This window comes from Mytilus galloprovincialis, chromosome 5 (assembly GCF_965363235.1).
Source record: "Mytilus galloprovincialis chromosome 5, xbMytGall1.hap1.1, whole genome shotgun sequence".
In the NCBI taxonomy this organism is placed as follows: Eukaryota; Metazoa; Mollusca; class Bivalvia; order Mytilida; family Mytilidae; genus Mytilus; species Mytilus galloprovincialis.
The window spans coordinates 79835388-79852506 of NC_134842.1; the positions used below are offsets into that span (position 1 = coordinate 79835388).

Below are 17119 nucleotides of genomic sequence, written 5' to 3' on the forward strand. Positions count from 1 at the left end.
GCCTCTTACACCAACAAATCAAAACCGTCGTCTTAAAATAATTAGCCAATCACAGTTGTTGTTATATTGCAGATTAGAGCTGTCAAAATATTTTGTTGACAATCCAGGCTACAGTTTCTATCCCAAGTGTCTTTGTATCAGGGGAAACACCTTGTAGTTTCTTTATTGTCATCGAAAACAGAATGTTGTTCTGTTGCCTAAATTAGTTAAACTAAATTATGATAAGCGATTCATTATGAATCAGTGGTTGATTATTTCTGAATGACATATTTGTAATGATAAAAACATTCTTGTAACGTGACCAAGCAACTTTCAGTTTCATAAACATCAACATGGCTGAAGATTCACAAGATATGGAGACAAAGTTTTGCAAAAATTGGTAATTTATTGCTGGATATTTATTTTATAATGATGTTCTGTTCATTTTGTAAATATTACGTTTTCCTTAAAAGAAATATCATGAATTATGGAGGCAGTCTTCACCGTTCATGCTGAAGGGCAGGAGGGGTCTAGTTTGTGGGGAGGGGGTTTATGATCCTGTAACCTGCTTATTGTTTTGTCATATATGATATAATTTCACAGGTCCTGACTGACTCCATGTCCCTTTTACACGCAAAATGATTTTTTATTTGTTATTAACAAAATAAAAAAATAAGCCAACCTCGCACTAGCTTACATGAACTCTCCAATGAGACCAACAATGTTATTGTAATATGAGGCAGGCATTACCTGTGAATGGGGACGAAGTTTGTTTAAATAAATTTTTTTGTAACTTAAATATTTGTTAAAAAAAAGAAACGGAAATACATTTACGTTTCCGATTTTGGTTCTGTTGTTAGGGATTTTACTTGTGACGTTATTTAAGTTATGATGTCATGTACAATGTAAACAAAGAAACACAATGCATCAAGTAACGTTTATTCATACCAAAGACAAAGAATGATTAAAAATGAAATATTGGTATTGTGTTCCTTGAGTTCCTATATTTTACTAGACTAATCAAAGTCTCACGACAACAAGACCGGAAGAAGGAAGTAGAGTTATGTGTTCTGCGCAGATCTGGAAATTACAAAACGCGACAAAAAAAAAAATTGAACGATTTTGAGTTTTGGGTAGTACAATGAAAAATTCGGGAAATTTTCCAGATTTTTTTTTTTTTTTTTTTATTGAATTTTCTACTGTAATAGGGGACTTCGTCCCCATATAAACTACACCAGTTGACCTTGGATATTTGGGGTAATATATGTCTGAGGACTTTAATTGTAACAAAGATATTTGCACTCTGACATCAAATTACATTGTAGCCAGGAAAAAAGATCAATTGGCATGATTGGAAAATTATTTATTGTTGACTGACATGGCTTACATTTTTACAGGGTTCACCATGATCCATAAGTGGTGTTGCAGTTTTTACAGTTAACTTTAAGGACCACATCCCATTCTTCAGAAATTTTTGTATAAACTCTATAAACTAGTCAGTAAGGTTCAAGGCATATCACACAACAGCCAGGGTGAATTTTGCTTTTTCCACAGTCCCACCCTAGCTATAATCTCTTTTTTTGAAAAAATAGTGATTACAAATGCTTATCTGCTTTTTTCAATTGACTGTACTTGCCAGTCTTTTGATTAAACAAAAGAAATTGCATGCCCACTCCTATGGGTGGGCAGAGTGGACAAGCTAGAAATTTTGCCCACCCGGTGTCCACTCCCACAATCCACCTGGGCTGTAGTGTCATATCATGAATACTGGCATTGCACCACACTTGAATTTCCCTCTGCCACCTAAGTTTGTATTCACCTTGTTAACATGCAGTTCTACAGTCTGCAATAATCAATAGGTTTATAAATCTAAATTTTATACGGAATACATTATACCTCATGTCAGTAGCAATCGATCAGACATAATGCTTGCTATGGTATCACCGCTAGTACAAAAAATGTATTTGATAGTGTGAGCAGCACCTTAAGAAATTTTAATATTAACAGCTGATTGCACAACATAATCTTGTTGTGCATGATTAATCAGACCAGATGATTAATAAACATGTACATGTACATGTACCTAATACATTTTTTGTAAAAAGGGAATAGAATAGTGTTTATATATGGACCATAATTTGGTATTCGGTCTTTGGTTTCTTTTTGTATCCTTTTTTATAAGTTCTAAAACTTTAACTTTTATTCTGTGGGTTGTGTTGGTGTTAGAATAGTATTAATGGAACAATTGAGTTTTTCAAGAAAAAATTAATACATTTTGATTCACCGTTTACGTGACAGGAAACCAAACAGGAAACCAATCTTTATTTTCTTTATTTTGCACAATATATTTCAAAAGACATAAATGAACACCATTACTAGTGTTACTTGCTTCATGTTTATATTTAAAATCTATTTTCGATGTTAGATTAAAGTTTTTTTTAAACGCGACAGGAAACCATAAGAAACTGAAAGCATTTTTTTAGTTTTATTTTATTGAAAATCTGCTTAAAATAATCTGAACAGTATACTTTTTCTTAAAATCCATCTTAAATGTAACAGTATTATAAAACTCCTAAATATGTGCTTGTTTTGAAAACAATTAGTACAATTTATTCAGAAATTTCCATATTTTCTTCATTGCTACAGGATACCATAATCGTTGTATCTTGATGTTTTAGCCAAAAAAATGTATTTATATTTGGTTTTGAAATTCCAGTTATATACAATTTATTCCAAATCATTGGCAATGTAAAATTCTTTAAATCCAGTTAAGAAAAAAACTTTTAACTTGTAATTAAAATCTTTAAAATAGGCACCATGTGATATTTGTGACCTGTACACCATCTACATGGTTTCCACATTTTAACCTACTTTAGTGGGCTAAAATCAATAAAGTACTTCCTTTCAAGTCGTGCATGGTAAAAGTTTACTTCTCCTTTGACAAGTTTATTGCATTTCTGAAAAGTGTTTGCAGAACATGAATAAAAAAAAATAATTAAAAATTGTGACAAAGATACCAAATTTGTACATTCCAAGTGTAACAGTATATTAACATGTATTTTTTATTAAATTATCTTAATTCACCTAAAATATCCAGTAATATTTACTGCTGAAGCAAAATCAATCCAACGAGCATCAGGACAATGATAAGAGACGTAATTTCGATTGAATTTTCCAAGGACCCTTTACATCGTTATCCGGAAACGAAGTGTGTTATAACATAGTCAAATCTGAAATCGATTTTGTCAAGTCATTGGGCATTTATTTTCACACAAGATCGTATGTAACATTATGCACATAGGAAAAATAATAGACCCCCGGTGCAATCACTTTGAAAATTGTATTTTCCTTTTTGTAACAAGACGAAACAAGTCTACAGATTATGTTTGCTAACATCCCGTTGGAAACAAAAACAATGTTTAGACCTAGTATTTCATATATCCAGTCTTAAGGGCGTGACCACATGTTAGTCACATGTTTCACGTATGACCGGAAATGATTAGAACTTAACGACAAAAACAATTTTAATAGAAAAAAGGAAATAACTGGACTTCTGTTTCGTGTGAAATGTAACGCATAACGATAACGTCATTTTCTAACTTAATTATTACGAAGAACAAAACTAGAATGTAACATCTCTGATTTACCTGTTTGAACATCTCGCGAGAGTTCATATTTGCATATTGATATAAAGAATTCTGTTACCACAAAGCAGATTACATCATCTAAAATTTGCGTTACGAAATCGGAAACGAAAGTAACGCCAGTGTTCTTACACCTGCTACAGAAATACTTATAGTTCTCGGCATTTTCTTCTGACTATTCTTATTGGCCGATGTTCTTTATTATTTGAAAGCAATAGTTACGAATTTGCCGGTGACGATTATCTATAAATCAGTCAGAAACGCGAGAAACGACACAAAAATACGGTCGTATAATCTTTGAAATTTGTTAATTTCAATTTTTTTTCTAGGGAAGAGTAGCATACACTTTTATGTTGATAAAAATAAAGGCATCTTTAGATGTAGTTACAACTTTTCTTACAGAAATACACATTTTTATCACTTTTCTATCGTTATAGGAAACGAGCCCAATAGCAAATTATGGTCCATATGCAGTTAAGAATAGATAAATAAACATGATAAATATAACATTTACTGAAATCATAAATACAGGGGAAATAGTTTCGGCTCATTCAAAATGTAGAATACATTGTACAATGTACATGTACAATGATGTATATATTAAATTTTAATTGAAATCTACTCTGATGCCATAACAAGCATTATGTCCTGTTTAGTTATATCTCTTGAAGGTCTATACAACTATGGTTCCAAAATTCCTTTAATAACATCAACAACATTTAGAGTTATCCTTTGGTTGTTTTAAATAAGAAGTCATAAAAGAGTATATGATTCCCAGCAAATGTGTGACTGAAGAGCTTACAATTGCCTTGCAAATTTATATTATTATATATAAAGTTTTATAAATAAGTCTCAGAAAAGTATGACTTGATACACATGCTCAAATAACCTCCAGGAGCTTCGATTCAGGTAGCATTGAAAATTATATATGTATGCATAACAAAAACCAAGCTAATAATTTATTTATATTTTGTTTTCAGTAAAAGAGACATCAGTGCAGTTAATTTTGTTATGCATGAGATGCACTGCATGCGAAACATTACCTTATGTAAGCACTGCCAAGAACCTGTACCCAAGGGAGAAATTGATATACATTTTGAAGAAACTCATGCCAAGATTGCTTGTGAAAAATGTGGTATACAGGTAGAGAAAAGTGTCCTAGAAAAACATGAGGTATGATCAATTTGCACAAAGATTGTATGTCATGTATGTTATAAATTCATTTAGTGATGATCATTAAGTACATGTATGATTATTTTTTTTTTAAGATTGCATAAAAATTACAATAGAGACAAGGCTCTGTGTTGAAGTTGTGTACTTTGACCTATAATGGTTTACTTTAACAAAATGAGACTTGGATGGAGAGTTGTCTCATTGACCCTCATACCACATCTTATTATATCTATGTATGGAAAATGACAATATGTCATTATTTGCTATTTATATTTGAACAGCTGTGAATTTCGAAGTCCTTTGAATTCAGAATAGACATGTTATTTATATGTCCCTTATTTATGCTATTATAGACTATACACATGATACATGTACATTTGTACATTTCTGTATTTATAATTGTTTGGAAAGAATAAGTTTTCCATTTCTTGATCCAACAGGATTTATATTTGGTTGTATTGTTCCTTTATTTGAAGGATAACAACACATTTTGCTGGATTTAATCTGGTATAATTGTTTTCTCCAGTTCACTAAAATTGTTAACAGTCCCATCACTAAAGAGATGACATGTAACACTGTGTAAAAGAGTGCATGTATAAAATCACTGAAAATGTTTATAAAAAAAAGTGGCTATATTTATTAAATATAATTAACTGAATCACTTTGTGTGCAATATAATTTTGTAAAAAAAAACCATAATAATGAGAGAAAAAAAAGTTTTGTTTGTATTACTTACCTATTGTTAATTTTGAACATACATGTATGAATCAACATTTTATATTCTACATATTCTAGGAGGAGGAATGTCTCAAAAGATCAATGAAATGTTTATACTGTGAGCTGGAGATGCCAAAGAATGAATTAGACAATCATTTAGATTACTGTGGGACGAGAACAGAGGAATGTGTAAAATGTGGACAATTCATCATGAAAAAAGATGATTTAAAACATGAAGAGAGTGACTGTACTTATCCTACTCCAAAACCCTCGACAGATAATACGTCAAGTCGAAATCACACAAATGGCGGGAGCAGTGTTCTATTACCTGATCAGATGTATAGAACTGAACTTGATCCTTTTATGTTTGAAGAAATGAACAGAATTTTACGATCGGAGGATATATTAGGTGCAGCAGGAGGACCCTCTAATCCTATTATTAATGACACACGACGTGATAAAATGAAATTTACAAAGAGTAAAACAAATAAAAAATCAGAGGTTAATAAGCAAAGAGGTAGGTTATGGTTGTTGGAAATATTCAAAAACTTTTAATTTCCTAATATAATAAATATAAAACCTATTTTTTATATGATTGAAATTTTAATGGAATGTTTTCAATGATTTTGGATTAATGAAGATTCTTGGATTAAGTTTGATTTTAGTCATTTTTCACTTGAGTGTAATGATCATGATTGTTGCAAAATTTTTTAATTTTGTGGTTTCCAGATGATAAAATACAGGTGAGGATGTTTTTGTCTGTTATTTTACATCTTGTTAATTTATATTTTGCTTTTGAAATTTAAATTCTTTTGTTTTTCTTTTTTTGAAATCCCAGAAAGGACAAATCAGAGATCTGAGCCAGTAATTGATCCCAGATCTAATCCAGTTAAAAACAGCAGCCAGGAGGAACAAGACAGACTGTTAGCCATGCATCTTAGCCAAGACCTCAACGAAGAGGAAAATCTACAAGACATTATCAGGCAGCTTGATAAGCCATCAGTAATACCAAGAGGAGGGAACTCCTCCAATAGACTGGACAGGAATGTTTCTGATAGTTACGACATTGAACCTGATCATGCAGGTTTGTATTCAAAATACATACGGCCTAGCCACAGTCAGATGTTCATTTTGTGTTTCACATGTTAATTGTAGTGGATTGGTAAACAAGTTACTACTTATTATATTAATCCCTTTCCTCTTTGCTGGTGCGAGTGCTGTCTTGTAGCAGCATTAGCCACAAGGGTTTCTTATACATGCAAGATATATTACTGTCTCTTAACATGGGTCAACCATTTATTGTCCCCTTCTGACAGACTCATCGTTTATCAAGACCATACTCGCAAATTGTGTTAAGAGAGAGCCAAAATTAAGTCCCTGAAATTATATTCCCAGAACACGGATGGAACCAGGAACCTTTGTGTTCGTTGTCCCATGTACCAACCACTACACTAGGGCTGTCATACATGTATTGCTTAGAGTGTTTGAATCATAACAAAACTACTTATACCATTGCTTTTGTGACAGGATTGCTTCATTTAGAAAATCTGGTAGATACTTAGTCAGGTGTAAGCTGTTGAGCTAAGGAAGAACTTCTTTAGCTCAGTTGGTTAACACGCTGCCTTGTAACACAGAGGTCCCGGGTTCGAGTTCTGGTGGAGACATAGAATTTTTCAAGTAGAATCATACACTTTAATGCAACAGGAGATTTTGTCTCACTATGTATTTGTGATGAGAATAAAACCCAATAATATGCTGTTCTTAGAATTTGATATATCATTTTTCTTATTTTTATGCCCCACCTATGATACCTATGATAGTAGAGGGGCATAAATGTTTTCTGGTCTGTTTGTCCCGCTTCAGGTTAAAGTTTTTGGTCAAGGTAGTTTTTGATGAAGTTGAAGTCCAATCAACTTGAAACTTAGTACACATGTACCCTATGATATGATCTTTCTAATTTTAATGCCAAAATTGACCCCAATTTCACAGTCCACTGAACATGCAAAATGATAGTTTGAGTGGGGCATCTGTGTTCTATGGACACATTTTTGTTTAATAAAAAAGATTGAATCCAGTTTGATAAGTTTCAGCAGAATTTCGATTTTTTTTCTTGGGATAACAACTATAAATTTCTACTTTTCAGATATATCACTGTTACCGTGTGAGTTTTGTGGAGAAGCTATTCCAATAGATGACTTAGTCAATCATCAGGTAATACAAAATTCTGGTTAAACAGGAAGTTTAATTCTTTGAGTCTTTAAATTTATTGGGGTGTAAAAGGGTTGTTTGAAGTACATTTTTGTATTAATTGTGGAAGCACTTCATTCTTTAAATATACGCACTGTCAATGTTTTTTCAACCATGAAAAATATGACTGATTAGTATCGAGTATGGAATAATTAATATCAAAATATGCTGGATTAATCTGTTTTCTGAACATAAGGACATTGTTATGTATTTACTTTATTCAGAACGTCCAACGATCACTGATAAATTGTATTAGAAATATGATTCATTTATATGTTTGTTTTTAAATGTGGTTCAGAAATTGTTATTTGCAAATACTTTAAATGAAGTTTTACCAATAAAATGGTAAAGTTTACTGACATTTATCATGTTGCACAATGTTAAAGCTGGACTTTTTGTTACAAATTTACTAAACCAACTGAATGAGTCCCTAGATAATATTTCTTAATACCAGTACTTGAGTATTACTTAGTAATACCAGTTAAATAAAGTACCAGATTTGGTTGACATCCCTTATTTTTGTTAAAGTCTTATCTCTCAACAATAACAAAATTTTAAGTGTAGTTTTGACATTAATTTGAAAAAAAATATTGTTTACAGAGCCATTGTACAGATGACCCACTAAGCTCTCTGATGCCACAGTCACAGATCAACAATAGAGATGATCCTGGTTGGAGCTCAGGAAGAATAGCTCAAGAAACAACACCATTTCAGCTGGATAACAGACTAAGATCTCAAGAAACAACCCGACATCAACCGTCTGTGATAAACAACCTAGATTATGGAGTTACACAGAATATGTGGGCTGGGTAAGTGTAGGAATTATAGATTATCGTTGATCATCTCAACAAAATTGATTTTCTCGCTTGAGCCGGTACAGCAAAAGTGAGAAAAGCAATCGAGTTGAGATAACCAGTAATAATCTGTTTATCGCTATTTTACATATATGAAGGTGTTGTTCATTTCATTGACAACGCACACAATTCCCTTAGTTTCTAGCAATAATTTTCATATCACTGGACTCCACTGAGAAAGACATTTATCAGTCAGTAAGATCAAAGGAAAATTTAGTAAAATAGCGATAATAATAAATATGAAGTATGATATATTTTTAGCATAACCATGTACTATCTATTGTAAACTTATATTGTAAATTTAGAAAAAAGTTAAGATCTTTTTATACCAGTATACCGATCTGGACTTTATCCTTCATCATGTTCATTGAGGAAATTGAATTTTTTAACATGATAATTTTGCATCATTAAAAATGTTTGACTTCTCAGGTCTGAAGTAAATGTTTTTGATGTAACAGTACATGTGTGTATATTTCAGTGACGTTAACAATGAAGATATACATGACTTGATGGATGTAGATAGACACGGACCTGATAGTGATAACTTTATGCTTCCCTGTGAATTCTGTGATGAACTTTTTCCACAAGATGTTTTAGTGCAACATCAGGTATATTAAACATAATGTGTTTACTGTACCCTTGCCTACTATAATTTTTATTCCCTGTCCTAAAGTTTTATTGACCATTTTTTTTAAGCACTGCTAAAGACACACCAATGCTTCTATAGACTCAATGTAAAAAAATAATAAAAATTAAATAATCCCTACCTACAAAACATATTTTTTTTCAAAGTAAACATACATGTATACTTTTTTGTGTAACCTAATATGTGAAATATGGCTTATGATTGAAAGGTTGCACCCTCAACATGCCCAAGTTGTACATTTGTATAGGAAACCAATAATAGTAAGAACCAAAAGAGGAACAAAACACCAAAACAAATCATGAGGATCGAGGAACACTAGTCCAAAGCTTTGACTGATTTTATGTTTTTTCCAGAAGGGCTTGTAGTTCCTGCTCCACTATAAACACTCATCTTCTTTCCCAGTGTAAAATATGTTTATAAGGCATGACAAAGTAGTTAATTTATTATAATTATATATTAATGTATGTTACTTGTACAGTAGAGTCAGGCAAATCAGATACACAAAATGTCAGCAACTTCTTTTTTTTTTTTTTTTTATATATTCATGATTTATTTTGGGAGATTTTTTTTCAGTTCTTCAACTTGGAAGGATTGATACCAAGTTTTTTTCAAATGTGTGAATGTAGTAACAATATACATCAATAACACAGAACTTGTCTATCTAACTTAAGGTAAAGTACATTAATATATTAGTCACTATACTCAAGTATACAATGTATTTTCAGGCTGTATGTGAACCAAACAGTTCCATGACACCAAGAGTTGCCTCTCCTGCTGTACAACGCCCACCAAAGAAACAGAATAATGAACCTATGTTACACTCTGATAGATATCAACCCCCCTCAAACTTAAGTGACATTTTACGGAATAGTAGTAGAACATCTAATTCCAGAACAGGAAGTAGTGCCAGTAAAGACGAACCGCCTTCCAAACATTTGAGGGAAACATTACATAAATATGGGGTGGATATGAAAGAACCAAAAATTCCCGGTCGTAGGTACTCATCTACACATGATAGTGACGAGGAAAATCACTCAACACCTAGAAGATTAGGTCAACCAAAGCACACGGATAGTTCTGTACGGACAAGAAATACATTAGAAAATTTACTTTCGCCTGACCAGCCTAGTCCAACTTTCGATTTTCTTGGACATATAAATGGTGGTAAACGTAAACAAAGTAAAGATAATATAAACGTATCACGGCAGAATCATAGTCCTGGATATACACCATCTTCTCTTTCAGGAGCAAGAGGTAGGTCAAATGTCTATGGTTACTTACAGTAAAATGCAATAAGTGTGTAGGTAAAGGTAATATCTTTGGTTGGCTTGCTTATGCTAGCTGAACTGTGAAGTCATTTGAAGGTTAACTATACTATTATTGTTTAAGAGTAGTCTAGTTCTACAGACAGATAGATTCGGACTAGTCTACTCTTTTAAGAGGGAAGTATACCTAACCTTATAATAACTTAATGGTTCAGCTAGCAAGCAAGCTAACCAAAGATTTTACCTTTACCTACACACTCAATGCATTCTGCTGTAATTATTTTCTTTTTTATAGTGCAAATGGAGATATTGTACTAAAAAGTCATTTAAATACTAGAAAATCACCTCACATGTAGCTTCAGAGGAGTAGTGCTGGAAATAACTGAGAAATCATTTCCAAGAAAAATATTTCTTTTAATTATATTCATTTAAAGGAGCATTTCTGCCAACTGTCAATTCTGAGGTTATTTTGTGCATTTATCATTAACATTGTAACAAATAGACAATAATTTAAGAATATAAGAAAAAAATCTGCATTAGATATCAGAATGCAAGTTCTTAATGTGATAATCACACAGTCACATTATCAAAGACCTCACAATAATTTCTCGATTAAAAGTATCTGTTAACTTCAAATAATTATCTACATGTACCCTTCATCAAGCCTACATCCTTCACCAAAAAGCTTGGATAGATGATCAAGAGACAACTTACAGAGCAATTTAAAAAAACAAATCATTTTCTTTATGTTTTACTCATAAATGAATTTAGTTTTGTTCATGCAATTAACTTATAAATACAAGTTTTGGTTAAAATTTTGATAAGATATAAATAACTGTTAAAAACTTTATGGGATTTTTTGATATCTTGCATACATATATAAAATGACTGAATAAATAGTCAACGATTAATCTTACAGGGCGATGGATCATGTAATAATACTGTACAATATATATATATATACATATATATATACAACTCGTCTAAACATCAACCCAACAATGTTAGATCTGTAAATTTTCTTTCACAAATTTTTTGTTCTTCCCTCGCCGAGATTCGAACCCATGCTACTGATATATCATGACACCAAATCGCTTGCACTGTAAACGGCTTGCTAGACCACACGCCCACCATATATATAATAATAATATTTCTTTATTTAAAAAGGTACACAGTTAGCTATAAAACTAATCTTCCCTGAGGCCCTCATGAAAATTATACAATGAAATATAACAAACAATTACAAAATATCAAACAAACACACATACATGAAAAATGATATAAAAATTGTTATGAAATATACCATTTTCAAAACAGGTTAAAATCACAAATTCATAAGCTTATTCATAATCAAAAACCAATTAAAAAAATTGGGAGTAATGCACTGAACTTGCAGGGTTTCGCAGAACATAGACAACTTATTTTGATTTTTTTAAGAAAAAGTTCCCATCAGCAGAGCTAACTACCCTATATATTATATATTTGCATAATATTATCATTTGTATTTTATTCTCTTAATTTACTTTATCATGTTTATGATTTAACATGTTTAATTTTTCATTCAGTTTCAAAATAATGTTTTGATTAATATCGTACTTAAACATTTTGATATTCAATTAAAGGAGACACAAAGGTCAGTAAACCAGTAGGTACCAGTAGGAATGTAAGACGAGATCAAGGTGGCTTTGGTTTTGGTGTAGATACAAGAACTAATAGAACTAGTACAAGGTATACATATTGTTATCATTCCTGAGCAACTGATATTATGTTGTGCAAATACAAAAGTATTCTCTTTATGTCGGGGCCTTGGTGGCCAAGTGGTCTAGCTAGTAAACACTGTGATTGTGAGTTTGAACCCTGCTCATGCTGGTGCACTTGACTCCAATCTAATTGACTAGGACTGTTAGTTTTCCTATTGGTCAGTGGTTTTCTCCAGGCACGTCTGCTTACTCCACCAATTTTCCGAATCTAATGCATTCTGTGTAATATTTTCAAAATTGTACACCAAAACGTCCTGATTGGTTAAAAATGTCATAAACAATGGAAAATTAACAAATGACATGACGTTTTTTTCATTTTGGGGTACGAACAATGAAACTACCCATGATGCTTTAGATTCTTAAACAGCAAATTAAAACTTGCTGCCAAAAAAAAAAAAAAAAACAAAGTGGTGCTTCAAAGTGGAGTTAAAACACCAACAATCAACAATCTTCAATTAGAGATGTCTTAAGCTTGTCAGTTGTCATTTATATTCAGATACAAACCAAAGGTGATCAGTATTACAAATATCACATGAGGAAATGTCTGTTTAGAAATTAAAACATTTTAATGCCATTCTGTTTAATTGTTTTTTTATCCTAGGCCTACAGCAGATATCACACCAACCACAACAAGTAGGACTCGGTATCAACCTGGCTCTACTCAACCTCGCACAACAGCACTGGATTCTTCAGGAAACAGTAGGAGAAATCGAGCTGCAGTTTTTGATAATGGTATTAATCGAAACAATGTAAGAATTTGATTTACTAACAGAGAAATTGTCATTACTTATGTAAACTGTCATATCAATGTTTTTAACTACCATTATAATCATGACAAAAAGTATGTGTTGAGTATCAAAGTCAAAAGGAGAAACAGAACAAGCTTGCAACTGAGGTCCAGTCGTATGAAGTGAAATTCATGAATTCCTAGTGTACTACTCCTTTCAGTTTCAAATTGAAAACAGTAACATTGACTAATTTCAAATAATTAAAACATTTATCAAAGATTTTTTCCAATTTGCTGCGCCAGATCCGCCATTTTCTAAATATTCGCTGCTCCAATAACAATAACTCTGCTAAATAAAAACACTTAAACAATTATCCACCATACTTGCAACAGACATCTGTATTTAGAACCTCTTGTAAAGTGTCACCTCCTTTGGGCAGTCAATTTTAATACTTCCCATAAGTGGCTGCTAAATTCTGATATAAATCTTTATTGCTTTTCTGATTTAGAATCATCTTAGTATATTGTAGATTTTCTGATTAAAGATAACCTACTGAATGTTTTATATTTCAGAAACCCCCCAGTAGAAGACATCAAGACCAGCTGTAATAGTGAACAATGCTATACACCACAAACAGACTGTTGAAAACATTTTGGGGCCTTTTAGGATTTTTCTTATAGTTATAGGACAATTGCTATGTTATAACAAAAGTGTTAAGGTGGTACCTAACACTACAGGGAGATAACTCTGTAAAGTCAGTTAAACGTTTTAATTACGTTGTGTTGTAAAAGGAATATTAAGCTTCTCAATTATCAAAATTTGTGTTTGCCAAACTGCTATATAACCAGTGTAATATTTCTGACAAAACAGTTGGTTCAAAATTTTCAAAATTTTATATTTTGATTAAAGAATCAAAAGTAAATACTTTGACAAAATTTTATGAAAATTAAATGAGCCAAATTAATTTTAGTGAAAGTGTTGGGTACCACCTTAAGCTGAATCTTTGAACAAACAGTCCTTGTACACAATCTTTTTTTCAGTTTCCAGAAAGTACAGATATTCTTATTCATTTCAAATAATTTTCAATGTATTTGGATGGCCTTCAAATTAATTGTGAATTTGAAGAGATTTTTAAATTAGCAGACCTGCTCTTGCGGGTGCACTCGACTCCAATCTTAATTGACTAGGCTTGTCAGTTTTCCTATCAAAGGTTGGTGGTTTTCTACGGGCACTCTGGCCTTTTCCACCAATAAAAACTGGCTGCCATGAAATAGCCTAAATGCGGTGCTTAAATGTGGCGTTAAAACACCAAAAAATCAAATCAAATCAATTCAGCAGATTTCAAAAAGACCTGATTAAACTTTTTCATTCAGAATTTACTGCAGTTACATCCTCATTTGATCTGAACTTGTTGATGATAGTAAAACAGATGTTGTGTTCACTAAAGCAAATTCCTTATAAATTTTCTTTTTGTTAAGAAGAAAAACATATTTGAATTAGAATTATGTACATATGCAGCTTATGATGCTGTTAAAATTATATTTTTATATAAAGTGTTTTTTGTTATAGATTGGGTAATCCCAAAGAAAGTTATGTTGACAATTTATGCTGTGCATGAGTTTTGAATCAATTAATGAATTGTTATTGTCTCTGTTTTTATTGTTGCAAACTGAGATTTAGGTTTATTGCATAATTTTTAAATTAAAGATTTGTCTTCAAAATGTACCATTCAAAAATACTGTAAATAAATTTTTAAAGACAGAAAAACAAATTTCACATTCAAAGATTGAAGAACTTTCTCATAAGGATTTCAAGACCAAGATCTCTCTCCAATGGAGAAAATCATTTATATACCAGGTTGTCTGTACAATAATGTGTGATGAAATTTTATGAAACTTTGGTAAAAGGTTTTTGTTTTGCGGAAGAAATAATGTTTTTACTAAACTTCAAAATATATTTTTTTCCTCTCAGAATTTTTCTGATAGATTGACTTTGATTTTTGCAGTTAACATATATATATAGAGACAGTCTTTGATTAAATTTTTAGAAATGATGAATTTGAAAACCTTCAGGGGTTTCTTATGAAACTTGAACATAATCTTATCTGCATGATCATGATATAGCACCTAAAAAATAAATTGAATTTTTAATAAAAATTTACACATTTTTCAAACAAAAGGACTTAATTTTACCAGACACAATTACAGTAGCAGCAGTTTATAGCACGCCAGAATCAGGTTCAGAACCCTTTAAAATATTTGTTATGATTGCTTGTCATTTTAATTATCGGTGCCAGCATTTGTAAAAATGTGTGAGAACTGTAAATCTTATAATTGATCTACAAGAGGCCTCTTGATAAGTATTTCCAAAAAAGTATACAGCAGTCTTTTGACATTCATTATCTGTATTCATTTTAACTTGTTTACAGTATCTCAGTCATAGGTTAAAACTTTCAAATAATTACCATGAAGACATTTTTGTATTGTTTTGTTTTGTTTTGTTTGTATTTTTCCCAAACCAATTGTAATATATAAACTGAAAGAAATGTATGTTTTATGTGTATGATTCTATCTGTTTAATTTATTTTTTCAAAACCTTTTGCATTAATTCATTTAGTGAAGGAATGTCGCAATTTATTTAGATTTATAGATATCCAACTTTGCTTAAGTTGAATAGGTTAAGGAATATAGGTCTCAGTGTCGCATTATGAAGTTCAAGGACAACTGACATATTATTTTGATTTTGCATTTAAAGAGGTAGACCTAGGTTAAGGGAAATAACTCTTAAAATCATCAGTACGTTTGTGTCAGCCATTTTCATAAATATGTTCTAAGCTTCTTGGATACATAGATTATTTCCAATCTGTTTCAGGTAAATGCTTAAAATTCATTGACGAAACTTGACTTTTACAAACATATAATTGATTTAAAGAGTTATCTCCCTGAACCAAGGTCTACCCCCTTAAAAGTAATTTTATTATATATAATGTCCTGAATAAGGTTTAAAGAATAGAGAATAATGGGCCAACAATATTGGCATAACAAATGAAAATATGGGAATTGTGGGTAAAAAATATATACAACATAAAAGATTGGTCTCTGAATTTAGTTGATACAGTTTCAAAGGAGGGGTTACATGACTAGAGTTATCAAGACCCTGAAAAAAGCAAAAATAGCATAATTCATCAAATCTTTTTTTGCATTAAATGCCGCTCTTCTCTTTAAAAACAGAATCAACCAGTTTTACAATGATACTACCACATGATGTTACCCTTTGGTCAGTAGTTGCTGCGTTTCTCAAGCTATTATTTGACTTAATGAAAAGATTGCTTATCAGTTTGGTTAATCTGCAACTCATTGAAAATGGTTGTATTCAATCTAGCACACTTTGCACATATTTTTCTAATGGACATAAAGTGGTGTCTTTTTTCTTTTAATTTTGATATGTGTGATTATAGAAGTTTTCTCATACCAGAACATATACATAGTTAGTTCTGCTTATATTATTTGAAGACAACAAGAACACATGCCTTTCTTAGAAAATTCACACATGTTAAAGTTATTTTGTTTTTCTAATTGAATACTTGTTTTATCCCCCAAAAAGCTTTCAGGATAAACATGTCTCACTGTATTTAATGAATAAAATTATCATTACTAGATTGCTTTGTAGTATTGGTTAAAAAGTATCTTTTATTTAAGTCTTATACTGAAGTCATTGTTGCCAAGTTGTTATAGTATGTACCAGTTAAATTTGAACCGGAAGTCATTTGATGCTAAAAGTATTTTTAAAATTACTATGTATTTGAAATTTAAATGTTTATTCATAATTGTAAAATAAAATAAGCCAATTTGAAAAAGGCCATTATCGTAATATTTTTTTTTTTGTGTGTGTCTCAACTACAATAACATAAACGGGTCCAAATGAGCATTTTTACAATAACTGTCTCTTCAGTGTTGCTTAAAGCCTTGAATGGTAGACAACAAGACCATTGATTTTATGCGCCACAAGGTTTAGTCTTCAGGTATCCTAATATTCTCCACCAAAAAAACTGGCTGCCAAGGTTGCTGAGCGTATCTTAAGGTGATAAATACTGTTGAACAATCAAA

At 31.4% G+C, this 17119-nt stretch overlaps 1 protein-coding gene across 2 annotated transcripts; it reads left to right on the forward strand.

The window, feature by feature from the left end:
- The first annotated feature begins 86 nt into the window (after window positions 1-86).
- LOC143076466 (TRAF-type zinc finger domain-containing protein 1-like) lies at window positions 87-16883 on the forward strand. 2 transcript variants are annotated; one of them, XR_012978664.1, is made up of 12 exons: window positions 87-379; window positions 4604-4796; window positions 5592-6030; window positions 6352-6597; window positions 7657-7724; window positions 8361-8569; window positions 9093-9222; window positions 9986-10514; window positions 12148-12253; window positions 12887-13034; window positions 13586-13731; window positions 14009-16883. XR_012978664.1 is itself a non-coding variant. In XM_076252254.1 (11 exons), the coding sequence occupies exons 1-11, from the start codon at window positions 333-335 to the stop codon at window positions 13619-13621; spliced, it is 2151 nt and encodes a 716-aa protein (XP_076108369.1). In that variant the 5' UTR covers window positions 87-332; the 3' UTR covers window positions 13622-16883. The 2 variants fall into 2 exon arrangements, 1 of the variants encoding a protein (XP_076108369.1); XM_076252254.1 differs by having other exon boundaries at window positions 13586-16883.
- The last annotated feature ends 236 nt before the right edge of the window (window positions 16884-17119 follow it).

Excerpts from the sequence above, each read along its gene's own strand:
- LOC143076466 (XM_076252254.1), top strand. The coding sequence starts at position 333 with ATGGCTGAAGATTCACAAGATATGGAGACAAAGTTTTGCAAAAATTG. Across the intron at positions 4,797-5,591 it reads GTGTCCTAGAAAAACATGAG|GAGGAGGAATGTCTCAAAAG; the intron begins GTATGATCAATT and ends TACATATTCTAG. Across the intron at positions 10,515-12,147 it reads TTCTCTTTCAGGAGCAAGAG|GAGACACAAAGGTCAGTAAA; the intron begins GTAGGTCAAATG and ends ATTCAATTAAAG.